Below are 26,978 nucleotides of genomic sequence, written 5' to 3'. Positions count from 1 at the left end.
CTTTAAATTGCCAGCAGCAGCTATTACAGATTTTACAGCTCTCATACCATAATCATAATGAGGTTGAGATGACAACTGTTCAGAACACAATTTATAAGTAGCTACAACTTTAACTGCTAATGGTCTTGCATTTACAAATCCTTTGGAATAAAGTGAAATTTCAGCAATCATTGCATAATCTGGAACCATCATAGCAACAGGACGAAATAAAGTCTAAATTAAAAATTTTCATATTATAATATAAACAGTATTTAGTTCTGACATTATTTATATTTTATGTTACATCAATATTGTTAACTATAAAATATAATTTTAATACTTATATTTAAATATTATAAAATTTCAAATCATATAAATTACTTCCATTTGTTAATGTTATCTATGTTACATAAGTTAAGAAGAAAGAATACAGCCCTTATGGCTAAATTCTGGCATTTTGTATTATTTTGCATTATTCTCTGCATATTTTTTATAATTTTTAACAATTCTTTGTAATTCAATATTAAGTTAACATGTGTTATTTACAATTATGTAATCTAGACATTAAAAATTTTTAATAAACAGTAATAGATATCAAGATATAACAAAATGTAAGTTTAAATAAAGAGAATAAATAGTTACATATGAGGGCTGTTCGGAAAGTTCGCGGCCTTGCCTATATGCGGCGCTGCGATCAATTTAATTTTTGGCAGAAATAATTCAGCCATCTTTGCTAAAGATATGATACCAATTTCCGCTTGATTTGTCGTAAAGTTTTGCCATGACAGCTTAGCAGATAGTCAGTGTGCACATGCTTTGTCAAAAATGGAGAAGACGGAGACTCGTGCGGTCATAAAATACCTGACAAAAAAAGAGTTGACCCCATCTCAAATCAAAGCTGACATGGATGAAGTTTTGGGAGAGTCTGCTCCTTCGTACACCACTGTGAAAAAATGAACAGCCCTTTTTAAATCTGGCAGAGAGAGAGTGTGGAAGATGACCCTCGCAGCGGACGGCCGTCAACTGCTGTCACTGAAGAAAATATCAACAAAGTCCACGATTTGGTGTTAGCAGATCGCCGTTTGAAAACGCGTGAGATAGCTGAGACAACAGGCATCTCTGTCGACCGAGTGCACCACATCCTAACCGAAAATTTGGGTATGACGAAAGTCTCAGCAAAATGGGTGCCGCATCTGCTGACCGCCGAGCAAAAACGTGTTTGCACTTTGATGCTTAAAGGAGTGTTTGGACTTCTATCAGAAAGACCCACAGGATTTCTTGCGTCGGTTTGTGACTATTGACGGAACGTGGATCCACTACTACACTCCTGAAACAAGAGAACGGTCGAAACAATGGAAACACCACAGTTCGCCACCACCAAAGGAGTCAAAGACAGTTCCATCAGCGGGGAAGCCAGGGTGCCTCGTGCCTCGGTTATGCTAAAGGCATAAAGGCATAACCGAGGCCACCACTTTCCCCGCTGATGCTAAAGGCATCATCTTTATTGACTACCTAGAAAGAGGAAAGACCATCAATGCTGTCTATTACTGTGAACTTTTGGAAAAACTGAAGAAAGAAATGGAAGAAAAGAGGCCACACTTGAAGAAGAAAAAGGTTCTGTTCCACCACGATAATGCACCTGCACATTCCGCCAGAATCACTGAACAAAAGAGAAACGAACTTCGCTTCCAATTAGTTCCACATCCACTGTACTCACCTGATTTAGCCTCCAGTGACTTCCACCTTTTTCCAAACAAAAAACTTTCTTGGCTGGAAAGAGATTCCACTCAAATGACAAAGTCATCTCTGAAGTGAACGAGTATTTTACACACCTTGACAAATCGACCTATTGTGATGGCATAAAAAAAGCTAGAACATCGCTGGAATAAGTGCATTGCTAACAAAGGAGACTACATTGAAAAATAAAAAAATTTTAATATTATTTTGTTTGTTGTTCTATTTGAGGCCGCAAACTTTCCGAACAGCCCTCGTACTTTTAGAAAAATAAATAGAGGATACACATCATGTGGTAAAAGCATCCAGTATTAAACTTTGATGCCTCACAGAACATAAAATATTTTACTTTTTTGAATTTTTACAATTTTTTGATAATATAGTTAAGATCCTCTTTCCATCAGATCACTTAATTTTCTAATATGAAGTTTGTTCCAAACATTTCTTGTCAGTGATTTATACATAAAGCTACATTATTTTTTTCTTTGTTTTATAAAATTCATTAACATAATAGCTACCTTTAAATTGTCAGGTAATTCACTTCGACCAGCATATCCAGGATTCATAGTAATAAAAACTGCACATGTAGTATCTAATCGTATAACAGTACCTTCAAATAATAGTGTATTTGCAGCTGAATTAATACCACGTTGAATTGTTAATATTTGTTGGGCAACAACAGATAGTACTTCAACATCAATTCGATTAAATTCATCAAAACAAGACCAAGCTCCACATGATGCTAATCCCTGAAAATAAAGATAAAACTTTCTTTTACATAAAATTGTAAAAAAATTACAAAGAAAAACTGAAACAAACTCAAAAATGGATCTTCGTTATAATCCTATCTGCAATTTATATTTTATAAAATCTTTTCATGTCTTCTTGAGTTGATAAAGAGCAAATACAACATTTTTACTTATCTAAAGTTTTCAGTCATTATAGCAATGTAATTATATCTATTGATATATAGGAATGGACTTATTCCACTTGTAACAATATCTATTGATATCGTTACATTGTCAAGCATAAATCCAAATTGGTCTTTGAAATTCACTTATTTTATTTACTGTTCTATCAAAATATTTATTAACAAATCTTTATAAATTATAGAGTAAATATTGTAGTGCACGCTACTGTGTTACATACTGTTCTTTTGTATGTTTCTATGATATTCTAGTATATAAACAGGTTTCCGTTAATTTTGTTTCGGATTCTACTTTTTGTATAATATTTTGCATTGTCTTCCGTCTGGTATCACCTTTTCTCTGTTGGATCGATCTGTATCTGCTGATTGGTCCAAAGGGCAGTCATGTGCTAAAATGGCATTCCTGGATAGCGGGAAATATAAATTCAATTGCTTCACGAGTTTGAGATATTTTTTTTTACTTCCAAGCTCCCGTCTGTACACGGAAAAGAGAAGGTGGAATGTGGTGGAACTTGGAGAGAATGGCTAAAGAATGAACAAGTCAAATGAGGAAAAGTAATCCAAATCCATCTTCAAGAAATCATCATATACGAGTATAGGACGTGTGGATCATGCTCAAGAGTTGCTAAAGGACTTTAGTAAGACTATTATTTATCAGTTACAAAATTTAGTAGACACGTGGGTAATCACATTTTGATCAACTGACTACTGTGTGTTGAATGGGACAATCATCTACAAAATTAACTGAGAAGAAATGCAACAGCGTGTGTTTATCATCCTGTATGTAAATGTAATTATTTAAAACGTGAATTCATCTTAATACACGGATCGGAATTGTTCTCTTTGTTAAGTAACTGTACTAATTGGTCGTGATAGTACTTGTATAAGCCAAAGATACCAGCTGTAGTCTATGGCTGTGTGTTTTTAATAAACCTGACTTTGTTATGTTCATCTAAACTTTGTGAAGTCCTCATATATTACCCCTTTTCACAGACTCAGTATATCCTGGTATATCTGAGACACTACAATTTAAAGAATTCTTCTGTTTACACACACACACACACACACACACACACACACACACAGAAGATATATACATATATATTTGTATATATATATTAGTGATGTAACGAATAGTATATTCGGCCTCAACCGAATACCGAATATTCGGCTAGGAGCGTGGCCGAATACCGAATATTCGCCAGGAGCGTTGCCGAATGGCGAATATTGACCAAACTAATCGGCTTGATTAACGCACGTACGAAAATTGGCGCGCAAACCGCATTATGGCAAAGATCGCGCACCGTGCTCTCTATTGGCCCGCTGTCACTACGATTTTTTCTTTCATTAGGTCTAAATTATTTAAATTAATTAATTAAATTATAATTATTAAACTTAATATGAGATGGAGCCTAACGTCTACCTCTAGTGCCAAATTGGTTTATAATTTACGTAATAGCCGTAAATAGCCCGCTATGATTCGGCAGTTGTTGGTATTTAGATGTAAGTTATAACTTATAAGTTACTTTATTTGCAACTTATGAGTTATTTTATTTTAACTCTTTAATTAAACACTAAAATTTTGTTTTTACTACGTATTTGTAGACTGAATAGTACCCGAAGGATATACTTTTGTGGTGACATAATATGGTCTAGTTTCTCCCCAGTTGTGGAACAGTTCAAATATATTATTGGGGAGTTTCTATTTGCGAAGTTTTGTGATATTTTGTTGCTATTGTTTTTGTCAATATTTTTAAAATTAACATGATTTCAAATGTTATCTTTTGTATATAATGAGAAATGCTCATTTTTTGCTTTATATATAAAATAAATTATATATTAGTTACTCATCTTTTAGAAATAGATAAATAATTCTTTCATTAAATACGACAAGTTTCAATCAAAACGTTTCATAACTCATTTTAAAATATCGTATAAATATTAAAATATACGCGAATACGAATATAACATAATTAACTAAACAATAACATTAATGCCCGATACATTCTAACCTACACGCCATCAACGCCATAAGATATCGGGCTAGATAAAAACTATAATATTATTTAACTACGAAATAATTTAATACTAGAGTTAGATGCCATTTCTTATTAACTTTAATAATTATAGTTTAATGTTCAGCATTAATAAAAGTTACAAAAATGATTAATTTACTGTGTTTTTGTTATTTCTTACTCCTGTTTTTAGGTATTCGGTATTTGGCCGAATAGTAATTAAATATTCGGTATTCGGCCGAATAGTGATTTAAATATTCGGTATTCGGCCGAATAGTGAAAAATAGGCCGAATAGGCCGAATACCGGGTAGTAACCAAATATTCGTTACATCACTAATATATATATAAGAAAAATAGTTATTTTCCTCACTTATTAAATAATTTTCAAAATGTAATTCATCTTCATTCTCAGTCCTAAATTTTATTATTTAAATCAAAATCGTTTTATATATCTATTAAAATTCTGTTTCTAAATCATATGTACGTTATTTATAGAAGTTGTAGAAAAATTCTCATAATTGCTTTAATTTCTATGAAAACAAATCTATGTTTTGCTTTTACAAGGAAAAGTTAACTGAGATTTTTTCTATTAAAAAATTCAACTTCAAACTCTGACAATTTAAACAACACATCAACACTGATAATAGAATATAAAAATATTCATAATATTAAAATATTCTATCAAATTTGAAATATTAAATTCATATACTTAATTACATTAAATAAAATTTTATTTTAATTTGTATGGTAATTACATAATAATACTTTACTTCATTTTAAATGAATTTAACTAAATTTTGATATCCAAATGCTTGTTCTATAACTGATATTTTATATTTTTCCATATTGCATGATGAAGCAATAGGCTTTACATCCATCTTTATTTTAATGTTTAAATGCCAATACATGTTTCAGGCTCTTGCCCCTCTTCTGTCAGTCATTGTTGTTTCTTATCCACCATTGTATAAAACAAATAAACATATCGCTTCTTTACACATGTATTGAACAACTAAAAAGCAGAGTTAACAGAGTGTATTGAAATATTGTATATACATACAATATTTTTCATTCATATTTTTCATTCAAAATGACACTTTACACTCTTATGTGCCATGCCTCCATCATTCATTTCAAATTAGACAGCAATGATATTTTATAATTGTGTAAGGACCCAGACGAGGTCCAAAATAGCAAAAATGCAGAATTCTGTTGCGAAAAAAAATAACGATAAATTATGTAAGAGAGAGAGAGAGAGAGAGAGAGAGAAAAAACTCTTAATCAAAACAACGTAACGAAAAATGTAAACAACGAGTCTCGGGATGACGTCAACGCGTGTTAAACAACCTGTTAATGTTTAATCCAAAGGTAGAACTCTGACACACGCACTCATAAAGAGATCTAAGGTTGACACAAGTATTCAAAGAAAAAATTAAACATAGGAAAACAATTTCAGAAAAAGGGAAAAATTGAAGAGATAGAAAAATAGCGCGTGATCGTTAGAATTCCAAAATGACATCAATTGCAAACAACGGATTAAATTATGAGTGCAGGTGTTGTGGTTCTATCAACAATCTTGGAGCATAGTCGACAAAGGGTGTCAAATAGACACCTCGAATCGGACCTTTCCCGCGACCCGACATGGTCTCGTTTTGCGCTTGGAAACAAAGGGGAGGCCAATCGGGAAGCGAGGAAAGGGACGAGGGACCAATCCGCAAGGTGGATAGGACACGAGAAAAACGTATAAAAACTGGGACTTCAAGGTCACAAGAGAGAGTTTTTCAGAATGACGACGTGCCTCTTGAGGATTAAACCAGTGTGTGCTGTGTCGTCCCTCGGAACTTTAAGTGTGCCACCGCCCGTCAACATCGCCATACGGCCCTTCTCGTCTGCCCGGGACTGGATATAGTGACCTGCCGAACTCTTACGTTCTGAAGATCGCCGAGATTTGGATCAACCTAACCGATGTAAGCATGTATTCGACCAAATAAACGGTTTTCCGCATGTAAACACTTGTCATCATTTGCCTCCTTCGCCACCGCCCACATACACGGGTTCCCTTAAGCTCATCCTGACGCGGGATATTTAAGTCCAGTCTACACCAGTCCAAATCTTACACTGGTGTCCGTGACGCGGGATTAATTGTATCTCCCCTTTCAAGTCGGCGAACCTTACAATTGTATTTATTTTATTCTATTGCTTGATATAATAAAAAGACTAAAATTATATGATCCATTTTATTTAATCACTCTATAATCAACTTTTAAAATTTGACTATAATATAAATAAATACAATAAAAAACAAAATTCTAAAATTTTCATAATTAAATTATGCTTAAAGCAAAATAAATTCTACTTACCTTAAAAAATTTTCCTAAAGCAACATAATCTAATCCTTCAGAACAGTTAAATACTATACATTGTTTAGCAATAGCTTTAGCTAAATCTTTAGTTGTTTCTGTTTTACCAGTTCCAGCTGGTCCTTCTGGAGCCCCTCCCAGATGTAAACGAAGTGCACCGAATAGGGTCCGATAACATCTATCAGTTAAAGGTGTAATTACAAGTCGTTCAGTGTTACCCAAATATTCATATCCATATGATAAAGATGAGTTTATCATCCTTGTGATTATGTCCTTTTCCTAATTAATAAAATACATGTATTTATTAATATAAAATAAAAGAAATCTTTAACAAAAATATTCATATTTTTGTTAAATATAAGTAGTTATTTTAGAAAACAAAATATTTTAATATTAAAAATTAAATTTAATATTTTAAATTATTGACCTTAATATTTTGATAAATGTAAATATAATAAATAAAATAAACACTAATTATACAATTAACTGTGATAATTTATTGAAAAAGGAAATAAATACTTTAAATTAAATAATGCAATTTCTAATGCTAATAAATTATAAAAAATTTGAAATCAATTTTTTATAATTTATTTCCTTTCATTTAATATTTATTTTTTGAATATTAGCAACAGACATTGGTAAACTTGTTTAATTAATAATTATACAGTACTGTTAAATTTTTATGTAGGCTATAATGTCTAGGCATGTGAACTGAAAATCCAGATTAACTTTCTCCATTCTTTTTGCACATGCACATGCAGAAAGAAATTAAATGTGCAGGTTTTCTGTAAGTGAATTGCTTATTCAATGCCAATTTTCTTTTTTAATCATTCAATTCTTAGAAATGGAAAGCCTAAAAGAAAACAAACAGAAAAATCATTTGTTTGGTCTGATGATCATTGTTTTTTGTATTTTATATTTGTGTGTACTCCTTGTTCTCAAGCATGACTGCCCCGATGTATTTTAACATGTTGAAATAATGAGCAGTCTTTGGGAGCTTCTAGAAAACTAATGAAATATAGAGTCAAGAGTCATCTGAGAAAACAGTAAGTAGATAGGTTGACTCAAGAATGCAGATATAAGGAATAAAGCAGATTCAAAAAGAAAAACAGAATTAGACATAAGGGACTCAGTCAATTGTTGGAGAACTTGAAGAACTATTAGTGGGACTCTGAAATACTGGCTGTTGTTATGGTGAGTAAAAATTTTATGTTCAATTCATATGAATACTCTATGTTGGAATTATAAATGCAATCTATTTTTAACTATGTTCATAATTTTTTAAATTTTTCTTTGTATGTGAGTTTTTTATTTGATCTGCTTATTACTTAATTTTTCCCTGCATGCAATAAAATTGCATGAAACAAGTTTTTATTGTTTACTTAAACTTGTAAAATAAATTTTTTTCACCCATTGCTGTCTTTTCTCTTGGATTATCCCCATCAGTTATGCAGACACTGCAGGCAATCATTAATAAATTTCTATAGAGCTATAGCAGAGTTCTCTTTTTGTCATTTTGAAATTTTATATTGGAAATTGGTATCAATTTGAGGAATTACATAAAGTTTCCTCAAAAATAAACTCCAATCGACTGAAAAACAAAAATTCCACAACATAAAGATTTCCCACAATCTCTCCTTACTTTGTTATCAAATATTTTCTAAAGTGCAAAAAATTCCATGAGATGACACCGGTTCCCCAAGGATCTCCTGTTGCTGGGGAAGTTATATTATCACCATCAGTTCAATACATAGTCCACAGACAATATGCAAAAGCAGACATACAAAATTTTGAAACAAAAAGCTTGTAGAACACAGTAGACTACAGTGGCGTGCCGTGACATTTGATGATAGGAAAGCTGTTTCTGTAAGAAGCCGACTTTCAGGGGCAATCAATTAATTGCGCGTCAGGGCCCGTTCGTATTCGTTTGTTCAATAAGCCAGTAAAAACCGTATACTTCTTTAAATGTATTTTTAATAGATTATCTGACGTACTTAATAAATAAGAAAGTTCAAAATAATTACTCCTGTTATTAGATTCAATAAATTTCCTATGCCCTCTAAATGCCAATTCTTGCTTTGAGAAAAAACATATAACATCTATTAATTTAGATATATCTATTAATCGTAATTATCTTGTTATAATTTTCAATATTTATTTTATATTGTCTACCAATGTTAAATTCTATTCCGCTTTGATTTCCAAATTGCTTCAATTTTACAAAAGAATTGTCATTGGTCATAAATTTTATCGTCAAAATGTCGAAATTTTTTTGTTGACATATTTATATTTAATTTAGGCATTGGTCTTTCTCTTTTAATAATGTTTTCTTTTTCATTATATGGTCTTGAGCCAAAACTTTTTTAAAATAAATTTTTGAATCACTAGCCACGATATAATGGCTAAAATTAAAATTATCAGAAAAACTTACTTGGTAAAACAAAATGTGTGACGAATATACATACCTAGTACAAAAAATTCTTCAATTTTATGAATATACTTTTAAAGAAACTTATAATTAAATATAACTTTGTGAAGAAACGTACATAAAAATAACAAAATATTCTTTACTTTTTAAATCTTAAAACAATCCACTTAGTGAAATGGCTCCCTACGAGTGGCTAATGAATGGAATCAGAGACGGTCCAGGTAGGTGTGGTGTGTGCCAAATCCCGAGGGTGCCGATACCGGTCAATGTCAAATGCCTGTTTTGTCGCATCACTAGTATATCTCAAAGGACGCGACAGGGCTGTTGTAAATTTTAAACATTTCTCACCATAGCTGTAAAAATCTAAATATGTCAAACTTAACAGATCGTCCGTCGTTCGTTTTCTAACTAATTCGTTTTAGGACCAAGTGTCCACGGAAATTTCCAAAATTTAGAACTTTTCGGTCACTCTCATTGAACTGGAAAAATTTCTGTCTTTATTACATCTAATATTATGAAGAGATCAGACCCACTGTACTCAGCAAGAGATTGGTTCAGTTTAGCTTCTGTTTAAGTAAAATTTCGGCTCTTTCATCAGGATTTTATTTATGTTTTTAATTCTCTAATTGCTTAATTATTTAACTACTTCTTAAATAGAAATAAGTTGAAACCGGTTACTTTGTACTCGAATATCTGTAGTCTTGGGAAAGATGTGAAAAGAAATTTTTATGACCACCGATACATAAATCGTAAATTTAAGAAAAATAAATTCTAGAGCTTTTTTTTTTGTACCATTGTACGTCTCATTCATTAAATTTGGTTGTAAACGATGCTGCCAAAGTAACAGTTAATTTTTTAACACTGTACGAGAATTGTATACGTTTTTTCTGCATTCCCTTACAGATGGGACATACTAAATCTAATATCACCGGTTAAACATTGAAATCCGTAAGTAATATAAGATGGGAGAAGAGAATAAACGCAGAATAAATATATCAAATATTTTAATGGATTTTTTTAAAACTCCTGTCAACTATACAGAACTATCATAAAAACACACCAGTAAATTCCTATCGGTTGAGTTAAGTTATAAACCTAGTCTAGGGTGAACAACCTTTTTTATAACATAGGCCAGAATAAATTTTACGTTATTTCTGCGGGCCGTAGTAGTTAATTGACGTTTTCTTGTGACTTGTAATTTTTTTTAGTCTGCAAATATGAAATAAATAAATAAAAAGTTAATTACTACATTTATTTCTCTTATCGTTTTTGAAAATTACAAAGAATTGGAAAAATAACTATTAATTAGTTATTTTTAGTTATTATAATAACTATTAATTAGTTATTTTTCGAATTTAATAATCTATTAAAGATCTCGTGGGCCAGATAGAAACTTTTCGCAAGCCGTAGCTGGCCCATGGGCTTGAAGTTGCCTGCCGTTGATCTAGTCTACTCATGATTCACGTAATCGGGCGAGGGCGGCCGAACATCTAGCAGGCAGGCGGCTAACAGCCCACAACCGCTCCGGGATATAAAATTAGAAGCTTTATGCGTGTGTCGCTTCTACCAGCTAAACCGGGTGAGGTTGGTGCTCTGTAAACCGCATGTGACAATGCCTATATAATCTGGCTGATTGGAGACTGACCCGGTTTCAACACTCCTTCCGCCACCGAATTATTCGAATATACAATAGCAATCTTATCGTTTTTTTTCACATGTAGTATAGAAATTTGTAAAAGATACATAATGCAGTTATAATAAAATATTACTTTTAATTAATGCAAAGTACGTTAAAATATGAAAATTTATATTTTATAAAATACAAGGGAAGGTCATTGGAAGGTGGAATCGGCGCTTCCATCGCTTCCAATGACAGCACACCACTGGTAGACTATCTTAATCTATAAGAACAGACTTTTGCTACAGGAATAGGGTACATTATTTACATAAAAGGTTTAAATGAATAGTTCTTATAATATTTAGTACAATCTAAATAAAATTTTATATAAATATTAATTCTAATAAACATTACCTCCCAATAATACCTCAACTGACATAACCATTTGAAGTCTTTTTCATTTGTAACTCTTTCTTTTGCAAGTAATTCTGTAACATCTTTTGCATGTACGTCTAGTACAACTAAAGCTCCGAGTGTAATTCTATTTCCAGTAGTCAATTCTCCTCTAACTAATTTTACAATTTTTTCAATCTGTTGATTTTGTTTTATTATATAATTTTCTAATTCCTGAAATAAAAATAATAACTGGAGATTATTAAATACTAATTGAACTCACCTAAATTACACTATGAAAAAAGCTGAAACAGAACCCAATAACATTAAGCAGATTGCAGATTCTAAAACTTTAACTTCTTTTAACTTCTTTTGTAGGATTATTTTTAAAAATCTGATGAACCAAATAACATGCACCAAATGAAATGTGTGACCAAGCATCTTTGTGTTTAACTGGGGTTTCTAAGTCTTGGCTACTTTTCAAAATTACTTTAGCTACATTTATTATATTTCAAGACATTTTATTGCCATTTTTATATTTTATGTAATTAATTATATAAGGTTTTAAATAGTATTATCATGCTTTCTTAGAACATACCACATATTAATATTATGTTTTAGTTAATGATGTATATTTTATTATACAGTAGAGCATCGATTATCCAATCCCCGATTAACCAACTTATTGGTTAACCAACTGCGTTCTAGTTGGCAAATTCAAATGTCCGCTAGTGATGTGGCGCTACAATATTTGGTTATGTCTTGGCTACTTTAATATTATTTTTGTTAAATTTTTGCATGTTTTAGCTGGCAGCACTGGCTCGACCATGAAAGGGAAGCTAGTAGTTAAACCAAACCTAATACACTATACTAATAATGTATATTTTCATACTTTTCGGTTATTCGGCCAATTCCAGTCCCCAATTAAGTCAGATAATCGATGCTCTACTGTACTACTATTTGAAAACGCTTTTTCAAGCTGTTCTTATTTATTTGTACTGTTTTACAAAAAAGTTGGGATGATTGTCACTTCACAAATAGGTAGCTATGTTAATGGCAATAAGACTTGAATCAAAAATTATCAATAAATTTGTAATATTGTTAAACATTGAATTAATTTTAACTATAGAGGTAAAAAACATAATTTTAATTTTCGCATATAATTTAAAATATAGTTTAATTTTATAGTAGTAATGATATACAGTATTATTAATTACTATAAATTCTTTTTGTTTAAATATATTTAGATTGCCACAGTATATTTTTGAATGTTTCAACACATTATTAAATATTCATTGTAATTTTTCATAACTTTTTAAATGTATTATAATAATTGGAAAATTGTAAGTTTTTATGGGAAAATATTGTTCCTAAGTTAACATAGCTGATTTAAATCATCAATTCATATAAATAAAATCATTTATCAAAATTAATAATTTTACATTTTGTTGTATTATTACCTGTATATCACTTGAGACAGAATAATGGATTAATGATGTCCAAAATATTTGTGACACACAAATAACTGCCTGACCAGGCCACTGTAATACCCATTCTTCTCTTGGAGTGTTCTCATAAGCATTTGTTGCATCAAGAAGAACCTATAGAATATGAAAAACAAAGTAATTATTAATAAATTACACACAACAATACTAAAATATTAAAAACTGAACTACAGGCATACCTCACTTTAAAGTGCTTTGCCAATATTGTGCTTTTCAATTATATTCACATTTTTTATTTTTAAAATTTAAGCTGGTTTTTAAAATATTTTTTTATTTTTTAAAATTTTTAGTTTTGCATTTTTTTTTAAGCGTATTACTTTTGTGCACTTAATAAATAATAATGTAAATATGGTTTTAGGATTTGTATGAACTGGAATGTAGAAAAAGGATTACTTTAACCTTTTATGTTTTAAATTTTTCAAACATATTTACCACCTAATATGAAATGATCTACATACTCCCAGGCAATGAAATGTTTTGAATAAAGGCAACACATCCCTTTACCAGATGGTTCACAGTTCATATACTTTTTGGATAAAAAAGCATAAAATGCTTTAATAAGAGTCACTTCATATCATTTCTGCTTATTTTTGAAAATATTTTGTTGATTGTAAAAATATGTAACTAATTTTAATATATGATATGATATTTTTTAGTTTTATTCAACATATGCGAGGCTCACCAGTATGTGGCGAGTAGGAATTATGCTAGTTCGGAATACAAAAAGAAACCTAACATATTATCTAACTCTACATATTTATTTAAATTCTATATATACTGATAGACTGAGATACACAAGTAATGGCTAACTGAGTTCAGTCCACATACCATATATCATGGATCGTGGTACCTGCAATTTTGCATTAGAGAAAAAGTGATATTAAAAACTTTGTCTTTACCAAAAAGTTTGACAAACTTTATACAGTGACATACATTTCGAAAACTGAGTCATTGATTCTACAGTCGGTTATACAGTTTAAGTACAGGTTAAAGTTGTAAGTTACTAGACCAAATATCACTTCGTGTTCTTCAGTCCAGTAAAACTTTGTCTTCCTTGAGTAAATAGGAAAAGTGCTTCAAAATTTTTGCAATATTGGAAAATATGTTTCCTATAATATCCTGTTAGTTCTAGGAATGCTCTTACATTTCATTCATTCTGTGGTCAGGAGAAATTCTTGACATATTCTATCTTGGATGGATTGGGTCGGATACCCTCATCTGACACTTTGTCCTAAAAATTTTATTTTCTGTCTTAATAACTGGCATTTCTGGAATTTTAACTTCAGTCTAGCTGTCACGAGGTGCTGAAGAACTAATTCTAGTTGCTTTAAGTTTGAATTAAAATCAGGACTAAACACTAAAATATCATCCATGTAGACGAGACAAATTTTGTTTTTTAAGCCACTTAATATTAAATCTGCCACTTTTTGGAAGGATTGCATTATTGCTGGAGCATTATTTAAACCCATAGTGACTCACTTCAATTAATAATGCTCCAATGGGGTACTGAACCCAGTCTTCTCCTTGGAGTTGGAGCTCAGAGATAATTGCCAAAAACTGCTTAAAGTATCCATCATGGAGAATATTGTGCTTTTCCCAGCAAACTTAATGACTCCTGGATGTGGGGCAAAGAGTATGGGTCTATTTTTGTGATTTTATTTAATTGGCAGTAATCCATCACAAATCTGTAAGTTAGATATTTTTTGCAGACCAATAATGCAAGTGCAGACCCATGCTGCATCGTGATTTTGTTCCCGAGTTTTGACTGAGGTGATTCTGTTTCTCGTCTTTGTTTGTTTTCTGAGTGGCTGTTCTCTGGTGGGAATAAAGTTAAATATCTAGAAGGGGTAGTATTGGGTGGTGTTTGTTCAGTATCAAAACTACCTCCAGACCAACCCTGACTGTAATGCAGCAAGTAAAAGGGTAACAGTTCAAAACATCCATCATTTCTGGGTTCAATTTGCCTAAAACATGCTTGATAAAAAGGTGTCTGCCTTGACTGATTACTTCAAAAGGGTTTGACAAGTTTCCAGTAGGGCCTAGCCACTCTGGAGCATCTTGATTTGCTCTCCACCTCCCTTGATATGGTGGAGGGACATTCCTCTGCACCACTTGAGTGATGCTAGTGCATAAATACTCCCACCAATTCATGTTCAGCGCATAAAATTTTATCGGTCTTTCTCCATTTCCTTTCCTTAGAGGTAATGGACTTTGTTCTAAATATGGGTTATAAAAGGGGTATTGCATAAGAGCACAGTATATACAATGGGTGAGTCATAAAAAACTTTATTTAAATTGTTCTACCATTTTTTCTATGGAATTATATGCCATTGTGGATTATATGCCCAAAAATACAATGTATCTAAATACATGGTAAAATCCAAAAGTTCGGGGAATGCAGTAATCTATGACAACAAAAGCATGTGTTTGAAGTTACAGCGTATGAAATGGATTCTACCAAACCACCTCTACGTGTTCAAGTTAATTTCACCCATGTCATGTGATTAAACCGCAAGCGCTGCTGTTTTTTCCGAAGATAGTTACCTTTGTTCTGTGACGTAATCAAAGTGGAGTTTCAAGAACAACCTCTGACATTAAATTTTTTCAGCGTTTAGGTAAAACACCTACAGAGATTTTAAAATTGCTAAGAAAAGTGTATGGTGATTCTACGGTGAAAGGTCACGGTGAAGTTGAAATGTTGGAGGTTGTTCTTGAAACTCCACTTTGATTACGTCGCAGAACAAAGGTAACTATCTCCAGAAAAAAACAGCAGCGCTCGCAGTTTAATCACATGACATGGGTGAAATTAACCTGAACACATAGAGGTGGTTTGGTAGAATCCATTTCATATGCTGTAACTTCAAATACATGCTTTTGTTGTCATAGATTACTGCATTCCCCGAACTTTTGGATTGTACCATGTATAATTATCATAATATTAGATTCTTATCACTACATATTAAATTATTAACACATTCAAATTTTCAGTTATCAAATAACATATAATTCACATAATGGTAAATAAGACAAATATTCAATAAAATAGAAAAATTTTTAATATAATTTCCTTTGATTTAAAGGTTCTTAATAAAAACAAAAAAATGAAAATAACAAAATTAAAATTAAATTTATTGCCAGCAAAACATAAAAATTATAAAAATATTACTTTATGAATACTAATCTTCATTAATTTTTCAAGTTCCAATAACCATTTTTCTACTTGACCATGAGCATTTTCTGGGATTATTTTTTCCAAAAGTGATACTTTTTCATTTTCAGAACTGATCATATCTGTTATCATCATTTCATCTGTAAATACCAATTCTGCAATACCTTCAAAGCATTTCTTTAAATGCGGTTGAACTCTGAAAAAAATATTTACTTCATATATATATATAAACAATTATATAAAATATTATATAATTAATATATATATATAATTATATATAATATATTTATAATAAATAATTAAATAATATAATTAATATAATATATGAACAATATATGTATAGCGACTCTCAGGGTCTTGTTATTTCATATACTCGGCTAACAATGATTTTCTACATTTTAAATAGTAACTAAATTTTTAAATGCTTTATCTTCCTAACAAATACCTAAAATATTTTAGTTTTGATTACTTCACGTCTTTGAGAAAAAGTCTGATATAGCAACACATAACTTCCTTTATTATTGATAATACTGTAGTGCTACTGTACTAATTATTATTATTTTTTTGTTTCTCATTCTTTCCTTCTCTTCTTAAAATTTTTCCCTTTCCTACCTCTTCTTTTTTTACCCTTCATTCCTTGTACATTCTATTATTGTCTTTCTGTTTTATCTTGTCTTTTACCACATTTTTTCAGCAATCCAGTGAGGACTGATGGTTTGGCTTGGGGAGCCATGTGCATAGAGGAGGACCAGACTCTACAGAAAGATATAAAAAGACGTAAGAACAAGAGTAAAGGGCTTTTTTTCCTCTTGGTTTGGGGTTGAGTTTTGGTAATATGCACCATTGGACTCAACCCCAAACACATCAATTGAAGAGGACAAGCATGAAGAAAAACAATTGTGGTCTAGAGAAAAAGCTCAGAACTTTCAAGGAGGATAAAAACGGATTCAATTCATCCCCATCAGACAGTATCAGACTGATGAGATCAAGAAGATTCACACCAGATGTGGATATTAACCATGTGTCATTTGTGAATGATATTTGTTTTCAAGTGAGTGAAAAAAGTGGTGATTGCAACAAATGTTGTCTATTCCATGGTATTGACTTGCCTCCTAATTTTTCTTCTTTCTTCACTCTCACATCTAATACTTACCTTCCTAATAGTGTGGCCGTGCGCCTTATTTTGTATATTTTTGTATATATTACTCTTAGTATTTAGTCCATTTTCTTCCTCTTCGTTAGTTCTTTTGTCCATATTTTTCTAGAAACTTCTGTCTTCCCTAACCCTTCCCTGTTCAAATGGGGGTGACCTAATTAGAATACAAAGAAGAGGTGGTAGCCTGGGGGCTAAGTGGAGGAGGAGAGGTCACTTTTTGACTGAGACGTCGAAGGGACAGTACGTATTGTGAAGACCTCCAGGTTGTTCTAGCATCAACTGGAAAACAAAGGACGGTAAGCCTAAGCCAACGTTCGTGAGAAATCCGAAGTATATTCTGATATAGGAACTTCGAAAAACTTTATTGGGAGGATTGGAGAGACGTCCAAAATCAACAACACTGAAAATTATCAATCTAGTATTCGCAACCATCACCCCAAGATCGTCGACACTTTGGGTACCCATTCTTTTCTATCATACTTCCAACTATCCTATTGTCTATCTTTTCTTCCCTATCTTTTTTAGTCATATAAGTAGTTTTAAGTAATTAGTCTTAGTCCTTATATTTTGTAACGCGCTGAATATTCTTTTGTCGCGAGGTCGCATAACGATCCTATCCGAGCATCTGCCGGAATTATATGTGGAAAGGGTTATTATTGTAAAAACGAGGAGTGTCGGAAGTGTAAAGGAATCCTGCAAAGTAAATAAACACGGGTGACGAGAACATAATTTTGTGTTATATTCCATTGTGAATCACTCACCATGTGCATATCCTACAATAGATTTAGATAAATGCATATCACATATTCAGTATACAAGTTATTTCCATATTGTCGGTTACAAATTTGCATATCGCATATTTAGTTTATAAGTTATTTCTGTATTGTTGGTTTAAAGTTAGGTATCTGAATTATAATGAAATTGCCCATTAGTGAACAAAAGAGCAAGGGATTTAGTTGCCAAACTTTGTAACCATTTGAATAGTTTGTTTAGTAAAGTTATTGATTAATCAAATCATTTGTTGTGGTATCAGTTCCTTATCATTTGTGTATTATGAGAGTTTCACAATATATTATGAATAGTAGTGAAAAACAATGAATATATAGATCTTTAATCCTATAATCTAGAAATTTTTGATCCTACTGACATGAATTATACATTATTATTCTACACATATCTAATATGCTAATAAGTTCTGATATAAATATAAATGTCTACAATTCAAGTTTATTAAAATGCAATATTATAACAAACACATTTTTTATAACAAATAGATGATAAGGTAGATAACATGTATCTATACTGTTAGAATGTTAACCACATGTTTTGACACAGGCCTTTATTCTTGGTGTAAACTTTACTATGTCAGTACGGATGCTTTCCAAGGGAAAGACAGCTCTTTCTATTCTTGAGAAATCCCTTCTCCAAGACTGCTCTTGTAAAAGAAATTTCTTGAGAGCCTCAACACTTGTGTGGGGCTTAGCATAGATCATCAGCTCAAATTTTGGCCATATGGAGTAATCTATCAGGTTCAGGTCTGTGTGATGTAGTAGGAATGTCATTTTTCCTAAAAAAAGAAATCTGTAATTTTTTATTTTAACCAATCCTGCATAATGTTGACACTTTTGGAAAAGTAGAATCTTTCTGAAAGGTTCAAGACTGATTTTTAATCAGAGTTCTGTTCTACCACTACCTGGAGAATCTCTATCTTGTGGTTTCTGGCACTCACTTAAACCTCTGTTGATACAAAATGTCACTTTTCTTTGCCAAATGATCCCTGTCCAGACCATCACACTTCCAGTATTATGTCTTTTTAGACTTCTAGACAAGCAAATGTATCTATTTGCTTGGCACTGATTTGGTATAGATACAATCATTTTGCTTGTTAAATTTTTCCTCCAAGATAAAAACTTTTTCATCTGTGAAGAAAATATATTTTGACATCATCATCTCCATACCCCTGTAAAAGGCATTGACAATGAATCAGTTTTTTCTTCTTTTATGTCTGCATCAACATATGGTAGGTACCATGCTTTAAAGCCTTAAGCTTGAGGTTCTTTTTCAGTATTAGATGACTATTTGTCTTGAGACATTCATCTGTAAGGGCATCTTTCTCTAGCACTGGCAAGGATTTCTCATTCAGCTATTCAAAGCCTTAAGCATTTCTAGTCCTTTATCCCTCAAATAACCACTTCTCGGTAGGTCTCAATACTGTTAGTTTTCTTGTATCTCTTAATGATAGAGTATATCAAATTTTGTTAACATTCCCTGGTTTCAGATTTATTCATTCCTTGGAGAAAAATCTGCAGAACTGTCTTATATTTTCTTTGTTCTATTAGCCATGGAGAAACTACATGAATGCAACTTACCTTACATGAAATTTGAAAAACATCTGTATAGCTAATAGAACACATATGAAAATTTAAATGAATGCAGATGTCACAGGAATAAAAAACTAAGACAAATTTTGTATGAGAGCTTATTAGCATACAGAAGTATTGATATAATTATATTGTGTTATCCACACAGCAGTAATTGATATTTGTATGAACAGAAATAAAGTTTATTAAATAAATTAAACAAAACAAATTTAAATAAATTGAAACAAGAGCAAAAAAAAACAAGGTTCAAACAAATGAAAATTACTGTATTTCCTAATACTCTAAGTATGTGATGCAAGTTACTAAAAAAAAAAAAAAGCCAAAAGTTTTAAGTTTTAAAAAATCCACAGAAACTAGTAATGGAAACGATCAAAGAAGTATGTTAACATTTCACTGTGGAAATGATCAAAGAAGGTAAGTATGTTAACATTTAAGCAGGTGATGATTAAATAGAATGTTCATAGCCAGTGTTCTATCATCCAAATCAACATCTTATGAGAGGTCAAAAATGGTAAGCAGACATTGCTAGGAGTCACAATTTGCCATTGACAACAGTGACCAGAATCTTAAAAATCAAACATAAAATTTTGGAGGAAGACAAAAAAGCAAATACACAGGCTATATGCACTTTAATACTTTTCATTTCCAGTGCAAAAATATATTTTGTTTTTCAAATTCTCATTTACAGTTAATATAAATAATTCAGAGTCCAGTCATATAATTCATTTTAAGTAAGTATTCATTAAATTAATAAATAATTCTAAGTATATTGAATAATTCTGTAATAAAAATTACCTCAGAGGATCTTTTGTTTCTGATAATATTTCTAGTAATTCATCATTTGATAAGAAAAAAAATCTAGGAAAGAATAAGCGTTTCTTTTCTAAATATCCACTCAAGCCCTATAAAAATTGTATGAAACATACTATTAACAGTTAATTTGAAAAATTTAATTGATATGCATTAATATCTCTAATATATTAATATAATCATGTAATATTTAGACAAGTACATAATAATATTAAATATATACCATATATCTTGGCAGATAAGACAACGTATAAATTTTCGTCAAAGTTTTATAGTTTTAGCATATATCTATCCTATAAGACGACCCCCAAACTATCAATGGACTATAAATTTCGTTTAGATCAGTTATCATCATCTGGATAATGACACTATAACATATACGAAATTATGTCCTATTCGTAATTTTTTGAAAGAACATCAAATTTTATTTTCTTGCATCTGGTGGCACTGACTTGAGATTGTTGCAAACATTCACATTGATTCGGGCATTCAAGTACCTTGACTATTTACAAAAACATTGTATGACCTATTCTATTTTGTGGACATACTCTACTCTCTACTAGTAAATAATTATGGTTTGTCCGTTTTACTGTAATGGTTTTAATTTATATACATTTCAATCTAATTTTTTTGTATCTGTCCTATAAGATAACCCCGGATTTTCAAGGATATTTTTTTATGATTCAACTATCGTCTTATCTGCTGAGATATATGGTAAATACAAATAATTCCATTTATTTAATATAATATTTTTAATTAGTTGATTATACAAGTCAATTATACAGTCAAATATTTTAAAAAAGATTTTAAAAAAAATTTTACATAGTTGTAAGCTCTTGCCTCTAATAAATTACATAAAATAATTATTTCAAATAACCAATGGGTAGAGATTCTGAATTTAGTGTTAATAGTACTGAAAAATTTTTATGCAATATTAATAATGTTAATTTTTACCAAAATTATAGAATGGCTTCTCTGATATTAAAAATATGTATCCCTCTATCACAAAAGTGATGATAAATAAAACGTTATGGGAAGTAAATTTACAAAAAGAATGGTTATGGTAAATTATGTTTGTTTTAAATAATTATTTTGCTCTTGATGAACAATTTCATAAGCAAAAAGACAAAATCTCAATGGTTTCATGTTTAGGTCCAAAATTAGCTGAATTAACAATGTTATCAATAGATCAAGCAATAGTTAATATTAATATTATAGTTTTCATGAATAGGTACAGTACATAGATGATTGTTTTGTTATATTTGGTGAAAAAATAATAAAACCTGTTAGAATATTGGAATTAGTAAATAATATACATAACAAGTAAAATGGCAAGACCATTTTTGGGATGAGACTATGTCTCAGAGACTCACTACTAAACAAGATCACTTTGACACCCATGGTGGGTCTTGTTCTCATTTTCCAATCTTCTTTGGTATCGCTGGTTTTGAGTGTAACCATTCAAACTTTGCTGGCCTTGGCCACGGCCATGACCACAAGGCATTTTTAGTGAAATTAACCTATCTAATGTCAAAATTACTCTCTGTTGCTTGTCGCCACAGATTGAATTTTTGTCGATGCCTAAAGCCTGGTCACACTATGCGATTTCCAGCCACACGGGCAACTGCAACCGCGACGGCTGTTCCTGTTAACTGGTAATCACCCCTCGAAAACCGGCGCGACTGCAACCACAAGTAGAAACAAAAAGTTCGTTCTACTGGCGACAGTTGCAAACGCACATCCAATCAGAAAACGTTTTTGTGCCACGTCATACTTTGTGTTGTATATTTGTCAACATATCTTGATTATAACATTTGTATTAACTCAGTTTCAGTACATTTAAATGCTATATTTGATATAAATCAAATCTGAATTTATAAAAGTTATTTGTTAGATTTATTTTAAAAAGTTTGATTACTTTTAATAATATACAATTGAATAAAATAAACGCTTATATAAAAGAAAAAAATATATTGATTATAAATGGATTAAATCATTCAAGCTTTCCTCTAAATAGCATCCAAAACTTCTGGGATAATGACTGATATCGAATTATGGGCCACTCTAAATTGATATGCCAAACTACGAAACGTTTCGCCTAAATTATATATAAGTATAAATTATACTCATACAGATATATCCCCTATAACCTTCAGCATCCGAAAGCCTTAATTCATTCATCAGCTGATGAAAGCATGATTGTTTAGCCTGTTGATTTTCATTTCGCCAAGTTTTAACCCAGCATGAACGTTTTTTCTTATTTTTCTCTTCGTATATTCTTGCCAGCTCTAACAAAATTAGTGCCTTTTTTCTTTTATTCATTCCAGAAAAGGAACTGCTTGCTATTTTAATAAGAAAAGTAACTAAAATTCTGTAAATACTCTGAAGTAGAACGTAAATTGTTGGTAAACTCATGAAAGTAGACAAAAACAAGCTACTGTAATTTTATTGGTTTATTATAGGATCACGTGTTCTGAGTTGCAACGTCAATTAACAATGTGTGACCACGAGAAGACGTGCGTGACTCGCGCTTGTTGCGGTTGCAGTCACCTGTGTGGCTGGAAATCGCATAGTGTGACCAGGGCTTAACAAAACTTTCCCATTTTTGAAAAAAATAATCATGACTATTATATCGTTCAAAATTATTTTTTATTTTGCACAAACAAAATAAATATATTAATAAATGTAAAAACAAAAAAAGTTATATATAGTTAGTTTTAATATAAAATTATAATGACTAGTGCCATCTAGTTTCAAAAATGTTCCAATGCTAAAACAAAATATCTCGGGTCAACCAGTCAAGGTCAGCATATCGTAACTAGAGATATGTCAGGAATAACACGGGACAGGTAAATGGGGTTTTTCAAAGATTCATTTGTTAAAATTCAATTTTGTAATGTTTGCATTTCCAACTTACTAACAAGCAACCCATGTGCAAATCTTGCACTAGTGCCTGTTTGTAGAAAGAGTGTCACCATTTTGTATTTTATTTTGACTTGGTTCTCAGTCCCATGACTACCTACAAGTCTGGTTTTTTTTATATGCGCATGATTTGGGTACCAAATACTCTGTGCCAAATTGCAACTCCTGACATGTACTCCGTCATACCTCTAAGGTGTCTAGCTGTTATGGCACTGCAATTTTATAAACAAAACATAGTCTCATGAAAAATATTACTTTTGAGTTAGACAGAAAGTAATAGAACCTTAGTGTTTCTAGATGTGAAACTTACTAGACTGTGTTACTAGTTGTAATTTGATTAAATTTAATAAATATGTAAAAGAATGTAAATGTTCCAAAAATAACAGATTATAGTGCAAGAATACCACTATATTTAAAAAGGAATATGTTTAAACACATTTATAAAAAAAATGTGTAATAGAATAACTGATAAAAATAAGTCAAGAAATAGAAATACAAGATGTATTAAAGATATATTTAATAACTGTTATTTATTTAATAACTATCTAAAGCATTTAATTATGTGGCTACAAGCCATATTGTATTATATATATTAATATAAATTTAGTATAATAGCCCTTTGTTCTCCTTCCTTCTAGAATTTTCTTCCCTAACTCTTTTCTCTTGGGTGAGATGACCAGTTCCAGGAACTAATGTAAACAAAGGGAAAAGTAAGACCCTGAGGCAAAAAGGACAAGAGGCACATCATTCTTTTTGGAGACCTGAAAGTGCACAGATGTGAATTTGAGTACTCCAGGTCAAGGTTAGCAATGACCGGAGATCATTGCATACTCTGAGGAAGGAATCCTGTCCTATCGTGATGATGACAAGACAGTACAGAATTGACGATTGCAAAGTGAAAGCAAGAGGAGAATCTGATATAGGAAAACCGAACTTATCAACCCTTGTGAAAAGTCTCAAGTGGCATCTCACCCACCAAATATACAGAACCAATCCCAGATATTCTTATCTTTGCTAAAACTGACTCTTTACCTCCTAATGAACCTATCCTTTTTGTAATTTAGTTTATAGGATTAGTTTTAAAACTCATACCCAAGGCATTGTCGCGAGTAATATATGTCAGTTTATAGTGGTTAAGGTAGTGATCATACTGTAATGTTTGGTACATTTCTGTACAGCAATGTAACATTTAAATCATTATTAAGAACTTATATATGTACATGAAATAAACTACTTGTGAAATTACCTGATTTTCTTTGTCTGGTAATATGCTTTCTTTGTTTGATCACAATTCCTGCATACCAAATATCACAATTACAATTAGTTATAAAAGTTGGAACATTACTCTAATAATAATAGTAAAAGGGATTTAATTTACGATATGTTAGTTTAATTTGTGTTTTTCAGTGTTTTTTAAGGAACTTTTTAAAGTGTAGGCAGTTGCATAGCCTATAAAGGAAGGTCCAGCTGTCTATAATTTTGTTCTAGAACACTAGAGAAAATAAATGGTGATCGTCTAAAAAATTTTGGAGCCACTTTGTCTTCTATTTGTAAAAAAATATACTACATACATGTATTGGTAAAACTGGCCATCCATTAGGTATGTGTATTATTAAACAAGTGAGAGCAATTAAATATAAGTATGTTAGTTCAGCAGTAACAAAACACTGCAATTCCAAAGGTGTGAAAATCATAAAAAAAACAATAAAAATATTAAATACAGAAAAAAACCTAGTGAAAGACAATATTATGAAAATTTTAAAATAACAAATGTTAATGAAAATTGTAGAATTAATGACAATTTGGAAAGGAAAGTGAGTAAATCTTGGCTACCAATTCTCATCAAGTGGAATCAGTGTTAAACAATACTATAGACTCATTTAACATATAGTCACATTAGAAATTGTCTGTGTGAACTGTTCAGTAAATTCATAGAAGAAATTATAACCAGATGGATGTATAAACAGATACAGTATATCAATGTAATCTTTAACTATTAGGTTAAATATTGCAGTTTGTTTTTTACGCTTGTAAATTTATATATATAAAGAAATATAAGATATTTCTTTTTAAAATATAAAAATAAAATAAATATAATATATATAAAATAAAAATATATATATATTTATATTAAGCTAAATGTTAAATTTTTTTTCAATAGCTATTGGTATCTGTATTTAAGTAATTGTGGCTGAAGAGGGTCTAGTGAAGACTGAAATATATCCTACAAATAAAATTAGTCTTCTTTTTTTGTTATGATCTCAATTACTTGACTCTGTTACAGTTTGATAAGTCTTATACCAATTAATTATTTGAGATAATTACTTAATTTAAAATTTTACATATTTTTACAGACTAAAAAAAAGTTACTATTAGGAATATTGTTAACTAATAAGATTTTTCTCTTGTTTTTCTTTTTATATACAGCAGTGTATTAAACTCTGAAGATGAGAAGACTTACTTCTCAAAAGACGTAATTAAATTAAAATCATGTATTCCTTAAGAAAAGTCTGTTAATTTAAATTGAAAATGTAACTATAAGAAGAGCCATAAGTATTCAAAAAGAGATGTATTTTAATTAGATATTGTGGGAAACGCCAGGAGGTAGGACGGAAGTTGTACCTCCTTTGTCTTCGGCGAATAGGTCGGCAAGACCCACCCCACTGTCAAGGATGGCTAATTTTTCGCAATATCCCGACTCGTCGGGATAGGTTAATTAATTGTCAGGTCGAGTGGAGGAAGTGTGTGGGTTCGACGATAAGGTTAAGGCGATATTCGAATAAACGGACCCAGGATGAAAACACATGACGATTTATTTAGACGGACAAACAAAATACAAGAATCTACCGCATCCTGTCCCTAATCGTGGGAGAGAGAGAGTTCACAATTGTTGGGGGGGTTCATACCTCTCGGTTATCGACAACAATCGCAGACGGTTCGTCGGCTCTGGCGTCTTCTCTGGCGATGGGCGGCAGGATCGGGCGTCTTTGAATTGGCCTTCGTATGGGACTCGGTTTCGCCGGGACGTTCATCTTCTTCAGACGTCAGCCACTCCGTTCTCAGATATCTCCCCCCTATTTATACTCCCGATCGCGTCCGTTACGATCACCAATCGCGACGGAGGGTGATGATTCGGGCTCCGTGACTCAGAAGTCGGGTCCGGAGAGGAGGGAAGTGAGTTTGACGGCGGAAGACTGTTCATCCTTTGACTTGTGATTGTTATCTCTGATTTTGATCGTTATCTCTCGAGAGGTTTGAACAATAAAATTTTAAATTTTGATAATTTTCGTTTATAACATGTTAAAATCGGACTAGCCGGCTTAATGCGGTCTTCACAATATACTATAAATTATTTATTAAAATTCTTAAGTAATTTATTATTATATACTTTACATATTTATGTGTAAACTATTTATAAATAATTTATTAGAATATTATACTCACTTTATGAATCAGATCTAATAATTCATTTGATTTCTTTAGTTTTTCTAATAACTTATCAATTTTTAATATAGAAAAAACTTGAGGATCAGCTTCTACTGCACTCATAATTTCTCTCCAACTACTGTTAACAATATTGAA

The 26,978-nt window shown here is 31.3% G+C and overlaps 1 protein-coding gene across 1 annotated transcript; it reads right to left on the bottom strand.

The window, feature by feature from the left end:
• On the bottom strand, nucleotides 1-26,978 carry LOC136984801 (dynein axonemal heavy chain 7-like; the record flags this gene model as incomplete). Its single annotated transcript, XM_067281945.1, has 8 exons — nucleotides 26,841-26,978; nucleotides 20,460-20,566; nucleotides 16,125-16,323; nucleotides 12,914-13,054; nucleotides 11,475-11,687; nucleotides 7,015-7,293; nucleotides 2,232-2,462; nucleotides 1-213 (listed from the first exon to the last, which is right to left on the bottom strand). Coding segments are annotated over exons 1-8 (1,488 nt in total), but the record flags the coding sequence as incomplete, so codon positions are not given.

Source organism: Centruroides vittatus, unplaced genomic scaffold (genome assembly GCF_030686945.1).
Source record: "Centruroides vittatus isolate TY-2023 unplaced genomic scaffold, ASM3068694v2 contig_929, whole genome shotgun sequence".
Taxonomy (NCBI): Eukaryota; Metazoa; Arthropoda; class Arachnida; order Scorpiones; family Buthidae; genus Centruroides; species Centruroides vittatus.
This window is presented reverse-complemented; position numbering and strand designations above follow the sequence as displayed.